Raw genomic sequence first — 7,500 nt, 5'->3', positions numbered from 1 at the left:
GACAAGCAAATAGAGAAAGAGATAGACAGATAGATAGATAGACTGACCGATAGATAGATAATACGAGTATGGATCTAACAATCTGTCTTACAGATATATAGATAGATAGATAGAAATATGGATAGATAGGCAAATAGATAGACAGATAGATAGAAAAATAGAAATGCAGAGAGACATATAGGTAGATAGATAGATAGATGAGGTGCGTAGGAGGCCGGGGCTAGGCAAGTTGGTCCTGACATTTAAGATGAGAGTGACCAGCCTCACTCATCCCTAAGTGGCATTACGTGAGCAATAAACCCCAACCACCCCTTGGATATAAACCTTCACCGGCTCAATCCGACTGGAGCGCCGTAATTACCCACTAAACCACCAGGCGCCATAAATGTACTGTATTACTGTGCACCATGTACTCAAAGTAATATGATACCAAATAATTGCGTAATACCAGTCATTTATTGTTCATCCTTATAAAACATCCAAGTTCTTTTTAAGTAACCTCCAGTGAGTGATATGCTACGCCCGAAATTCCTTTTAAATATCGGTAGTATTGACAGGAAATCAGCCTATGCCGATTGCGATACATCTCTATTTGTAATAAAAAAAACCATACTCATCTATCTATCTGTCTATCTATTGCCAGACGCCTCAATCCCGTTTGGGGTGGCCGCAAACAAATCGCCTCCACGTCGCCCTGTCCCCCTGCCATTTCACTGCCCTGCTCCCAACTCACACCCCCCTCTCTCATATACCTCTCCACCCGATCCCTCCATCTCATCCTCGGCCTCCCCCTCCCTCTTCATTTCCACATAAAAACTACAAGACGAGATTCCTTCACATTTTCAAACAATAACACAGTTGGTTCAAAAGTATATATACTACACAAACCCCAGAGTCTGCAGTGCACAGTGTTAAACCTGACACATGAACATCTGTGCTCGATAATGTTCAAGGCAAAAAGCGATACAATATTCTCTCTGCAACTGGTACCGAGAGATTATTATACATGTGGCTGAATCGGTAGAGAGGAGGCCTGAAGTCCTATTGCACCCAGGTTCGAATCCCGGCTGGGGCAGGGAACAGTTTAAGGATTTGAATTTCTTGATTTTTTTTTCTTCTGATCTACCAGAAGACCCGCCGACATGTAAAAATACCCCCGCTAATACCAATACACCAGTCCTGTATGAGACAGCCCTAGCATGTATTCAATATGGATGGTGGGTGTTAGCGCCGAAGTGGTGACATGTAAAAATACCCCCGCTACACCAGTCCTGTATGAGACAGCCCTAACATGTATTCAATATGGAAGGTGGGTGTTAGCGCCGAAGTGGTGACATGTAAAAATACCCCCGCTACACCAGTCCTGTATGAGACAGCCCTAGCATGTATTCAATATGGACGGTGGGTGTTAGCGCCGAAGTGGTGACATGTAAAAATACCCCCGCTACACCAGTCCTGTATGAGACAGCCCTAGCATGTATTCAATATGGACGGTGGGTGTTAGCGCCGAAGTGGTGACATGTAAAAATACCCCCGCTAATACCAATACACCAGTCCTGTATGAGACAGCCCTAGCATGTATTCAATATGGACGGTGGGTGTTAGCGCCGAAGTGGTGACATGTGGAGGTGTAGGAGGACTACTGGGACTTGGGAATAGGCACTGAAGCCTTTGCCCAGAGTCGAACACGTAAACAAATGAATAATATGTAAATAAACCTGTAATTCTCTCTCTCCCCCAGATCATCCACGCCAAGTCAGACGAACAGAGACAGCGGCTGTCAGAGGCTGTCAAAACTATCTTCCTGTTTAGATCCCTCGACCATGTGAGTACCTGTCTATCTGGCTGTCTGTTAATCTGTCTGTCTGTCTGTCTATCTGTCTGTCTGTCTGGCTGTCTATCTATACATCTGTCTGTCTGTCTGTCTATCTATCTGTCTTCATCTGTCTGTATTTGTCTATCTGTCAATCTATCTATCCGTCTGTCTGTCTGTCTGTCTATTTGTCTGTCTATCTATCTATCCGTCTATCTATCTATCTATCCGTCTGTCTGTCTGTCTATCTATCTATTTGTCTGTCTCTCTATCTATCTATCCGTCTGTCTGTCTGTATGTCTGTCTATCTATTTGTCTGTCTATATCCGTCTGTCTGTCTGTCTGTCTTTTTATATATATCCATTCTCTCTCTCTCTCTCTCTCTCTCTCTCTCTTTCTCTCTCTCTCTCTATCTGTTTCCATTTGTCTGTCTGTCTGTCTGTCTACATATCTATCTATCTGTCTATTTCTATATCTACCTGTCTATGTATCCGTGTACCTCCCTTAGCCACATATACCCTAACACCTCTTCCTTAGCGATTTATTTTTGGATATGGCTGGTTAATATCCTTTTGTACGTTATTTATGCAGAGTATGGCGATATATGAGGGAGGGGGGTGTGAGTTGGGAGCGGGGCAGTGAGATGGCGGGGGACAGGGCGACGTGGAGAAGATTTGTTTGTGGCCACCCTGAACGGGATTGAGGCGTCTGGCAATAGATAGATAGATAGATAGATAGATGGCGATATTGGAAGGATTTTTATGTAACACAGAAGAGGACAGTAAGGTGCAATAAACCAAATAAATCACTTAGGAAAAGGTGTTAGGGAGCTTTATGCAGAGTATGGCGATATTGGAAGGATTTATGTAACACAGAAGAGGACAGTAAGGTGCAATAAACCAAATAAATCACTTAGGAAAAGGTGTTAGGGAGCTTTATGCAGAGTATGGCGATATTGGAAGGATTTATGTAACACAGAAGAGGACAGTAAGGTGTAATAAGCAAAATAAATCGCTTAGGAAAAGGTGTTAGGGAGCTTTATGCAGAGTATGGCGATATTGGAAGGATTTATGTAACACAGAAGAGGACAGTAAGGTGTAATAAGCAAAATAAATCGCTTAAGAAAAGGTTATGAGGTAGGAATGAGTCTCCTTGGTTACTAGTTCAATCGATAATTCCTTAGTGCATAATCCTATACTCTTTTCACTCTAACTTGGCCTAATATATTCTTGTTTTAAATGCTGTGGAAATGATGTAGTGGTGGTAGTAGTAGTAGTAGTAGTAATAATGGTGGTAGTAGTAGTAGTGGTAGTAGTAGTAGTAGTAGTAGTAGTGATATTATTATTATTATCATTATTATTATTATTATTAGTAGTAGTAGTAGTAGCAGTGGTGGCAGTAGTAGTAGTAGTAGTAGTAGTAGTAGTAGTAGTAGTAGCAGTGGTGGTAGTAGTAGTGGTAGTAGTAGCAGTAGTAGTAGTAGTAGTAGTAGTGGTGGTGGTGGTAGTAGTAGTAGTAGGAACCTGCAAGATGGTTCACAGGAAATAAATCGCCAAGGAAGATGAGTTACGGAAACGCTCCCTACACTTCTAAACGCACCCTACCCCCCCCTCTCTCTCTCTCTCTCACACACACACACACACACACACACACACACACACACACACACACACACACACACACACACACACACACACAAACCGAGGTGTAAGATGCAAAATAAATCGCTAAAGATGAAGTGTTACGTAATATCCCAAGCAATCTCGCCCTCCTCTCCCCACTCGTGTTATCAGCGCTGTGTTATGCTTCGCGGCGCCTGTGTTAGCATTCCTTAACACCGATGCCCTTGTGACTTATTCTGATGACGTCACCCGCATCTATGACGTCACACGGCCTCCCCACTCCCTATTGGCTCCTGGTAATCGCCTCCTGGAAGCTGATTGGTTGCTCTAGCTGTGACGTCACCTGCATCTATGACGTCACACGGCATCCGGACTCCCTATTGGTTCCTGGTAATCGCCTCCTGGATGCTGATTGGTTGCTTCAGCTGTGACGTCACCTGCATCTATGACGTCACACGGCATCCGGACTCCCTATTGGTTCCTGGTAATCGTTTCCTGGATCCTGATTGGTTGCTTCACGTGTGACGTCACTCGCTTGGACGACGTCACACGGCCTCCTCTCTCCCTATTGGCTCCTGGTGATTGTCTCCTGGATGTTGGTTGGTTGCTTCAGATGTGACGTCACTCGCTTCTATGACGTCACACGGCATCCTCTCTCCCTATTGGCTGGGGAAAGTCTCCTGGAAGCTGATTGGTTGATTATATTCAGTATTTGCTGTGCGTTCTCTATCTGTCTATCTATAGCCCGACGCCCTTATCCCGCAAAGGGTGGCCGCAGACAAAACGCCTCCAAGTCGCTTTGTCACCCACCATTCGACTACCCTCCCCCCGACTCACTCCCCCCTCCCTCATATACCTCTCAACTCCATCCCTCCACCTCATCCTCGGTCTACCCCTCCCTCTCCCTCCCTCCACCTCACCTACATACACCCTCTTAGTCTTTCATTCTCCATTCTCTCCACATGTCCAAACCACCTCAGTGTATTTCTCCTAATCTTCTCAACCACATCCACATCCACCCCACAACGTTCCTTCACTTCTTCATTCGTCATCCTGTTCCTCCACGTCACTCCACATGCTCCTCTCAGGTAACACAGAAGAGGACAGTAAGGTGTAATGAACAAAATAAATCGCTTAGGAAAAGGTGTTAGGGAGCTTTATGCAGAGTATGGTGATATTGGAAGGATTTATGTTACACAGAAGAGGGCAGTAAGGTGTAATAAACAAAATAAATCGCTTAGGAAAAGGTGTTAGGGAGCTTTATGCAGAGTATGGCGATATTGGAAGGATTTATGTAACACAGAAGAGAACAGTAAGGTGTAATAAACAAAATAAATCGCTTAGGAAAAGGTGTTAGGGAGCTTTATGCAGAGTATGGCGATATTGGAAGGATTTATGTAACAGAAGAGGACAGTAAGGTGTAATAAACAAAATAAATCGCTTAGGAAAAGGTGTTAGGGAGCTTTATGCAGAGTATGGCGATATTGGAAGGATTTATGTAACACAGAAGAGGACAGTAAGGTGTAATAAACAAAATAAATCGCTTAGGAAAAGGTGTTAGGGAGCTTTATGCAGAGTATGGCGATATTGGAAGGATTTATGTAACACAGAAGAGGACAGTAAGGTGTAATAAACAAAATAAATCGCTTAGGAAAAGGTGTTAGGGAGCTTTATGCAGAGTATGGCGATATTGGAAGGATTTATGTAACACAGAAGAGGACAGTAAGGTGTAATAAACAAAATAAATCGCTTAGGAAAAGGTGTTAGGGAGCTTTATGCAGAGTATGGCGATATTGGAAGGATTTATGTTACACAGAAGAGGGCAGTAAGGTGTAATAAACAAAATAAATCGCTTAGGAAAAGGTGTTAGGGAGCTTTATGCAGAGTATGGCGATATTGGAAGGATTTATGTAACACAGAAGAGGACAGTAAGGTGTAATAAACAAAATAAATCGCTTAGGAAAAGGTGTTAGGGAGCTTTATGCAGAGTATGGCGATATTGGAAGGATTTATGTTACACAGAAGAGGGCAGTAAGGTGTAATAAACAAAATAAATCGCTTAGGAAAAGGTGTTAGGGAGCTTTATGCAGAGTATGGCGATATTGGAAGGATTTATGTAACACAGAAGAGGACAGTAAGGTGTAATAAACAAAATAAATCGCTTAGGAAAAGGTGTTAGGGAGCTTTATGCAGAGTATGGCGATATTGGAAGGATTTATGTAACACAGAAGAGGACAGTAAGGTGTAATAAACAAAATAAATCGCTTAGGAAAAGGTGTTAGGGAGCTTTATGCAGAGTATGGCGATATTGGAAGGATTTATGTAACATAGAAGAGGACAGTAAGGTGTAATAAACAAAATAAATCGCTTAGGAAAAGGTGTTAGGGAGCTTTATGCAGAGTATGGCGATATTGGAAGGATTTGTGTAACACAGAAGAGGACAGTAAGGTGTAATAAACAAAATAAATCGCTTAGGAAAAGGTGTTAGGGAGCTTTATGCAGAGTATGGCGATATTGGAAGGATTTATGTAACACAGAAGAGGACAGTAAGGTGTAATAAACAAAATAAATCACTTAGGAAGAGGTGTTAGGGAGCTTTATGCAGAGTATGGAGATATTGGAAGGATTTGTGTAACACAGAAGAGGACAGTAAGGTGTAATAAACAAAATAAATCACTTAGGAAGAGGTGTTAGGGAGCTTTATGCAGAGTATGGCGATATTGGAAGGATTTATGTAACACAGAAGAGGACAGTAAGGTGTAATAAACAAAATAAATCGCTTAGGAAAAGGTGTTAGGGAGCTTTATGCAGAGTATGGCGATATTGGAAGGATTTATGTTACACAGAAGAGGGCAGTAAGGTGTAATAAACAAAATAAATCGCTTAGGAAAAGGTGTTAGGGAGCTTTATGCAGAGTATGGCGATATTGGTAGGATTTATGTAACACAGAAGAGGACAGTAAGGTGTAATAAACAAAATAAATCGCTTAGGAAAAGGTGTTAGGGAGCTTTATGCAGAGTATGGCGATATTGGAAGGATTTATGTAACACAGAAGAGGACAGTAAGGTGTAATAAACAAAATAAATCGCTTAGGAAAAGGTGTTAGGGAGCTTTATGCAGAGTATGGCGATATTGGAAGGATTTATGTTACACAGAAGAGGGCAGTAAGGTGTAATAAACAAAATAAATCGCTTAGGAAAAGGTGTTAGGGAGCTTTATGCAGAGTATGGCGATATTGGTAGGATTTATGTAACACAGAAGAGGACAGTAAGGTGTAATAAACAAAATAAATCGCTTAGGAAAAGGTGTTAGGGAGCTTTATGCAGAGTATGGCGATATTGGAAGGATTTATGTAACACAGAAGAGGACAGTAAGGTGTAATAAACAAAATAAATCGCTTAGGAAAAGGTGTTAGGGAGCTTTATGCAGAGTATGGCGATATTGGAAGGATTTATGTTACACAGAAGAGGGCAGTAAGGTGTAATAAACAAAATAAATCGCTTAGGAAAAGGTGTTAGGGAGCTTTATGCAGAGTATGGCGATATTGGAAGGATTTATGTAACACAGAAGAGGACAGTAAGGTGTAATAAACAAAATAAATCGCTTAGGAAAAGGTGTTAGGGAGCTTTATGCAGAGTATGGCGATATTGGAAGGATTTATGTAACACAGAAGAGGACAGTAAGGTGTAATAAACAAAATAAATCGCTTAGGAAAAGGTGTTAGGGAGCTTTATGCAGAGTATGGCGATATTGGAAGGATTTATGTAACATAGAAGAGGACAGTAAGGTGTAATAAACAAAATAAATCGCTTAGGAAAAGGTGTTAGGGAGCTTTATGCAGAGTATGGCGATATTGGAAGGATTTATGTAACACAGAAGAGGACAGTAAGGTGTAATAAACAAAATAAATCGCTTAGGAAAAGGTGTTAGGGAGCTTTATGCAGAGTATGGCGATATTGGAAGGATTTATGTAACACAGAAGAGGACAGTAAGGTGTAATAAACAAAATAAATCGCTTAGGAAAAGGTGTTAGGGAGCTTTATGCAGAGTATGGCGATATTGGAA

At 41.7% G+C, this 7,500-nt stretch overlaps 1 protein-coding gene across 1 annotated transcript in view; it reads left to right on the top strand.

The window, feature by feature from the left end:
* The window catches only part of Pka-R2 (cAMP-dependent protein kinase type II regulatory subunit), a 168,133-nt gene that overhangs the window by 139,366 nt on the left and 21,267 nt on the right, over positions 1-7,500 (top strand). Inside the window, exon 3 of the mRNA XM_080269800.1 lies at positions 1,742-1,825. Within this exon, the coding sequence (XP_080125926.1) occupies positions 1,742-1,825 (84 nt within the window). The remainder of the gene's footprint in view (positions 1-1,741; positions 1,826-7,500) is intronic.

Source organism: Coenobita brevimanus, chromosome 37 (assembly GCF_032717465.1).
Source record: "Coenobita brevimanus isolate Jiangsu-jjx chromosome 37, ASM3271746v2, whole genome shotgun sequence".
Taxonomy (NCBI): Eukaryota; Metazoa; Arthropoda; class Malacostraca; order Decapoda; family Coenobitidae; genus Coenobita; species Coenobita brevimanus.
This window is presented reverse-complemented; position numbering and strand designations above follow the sequence as displayed.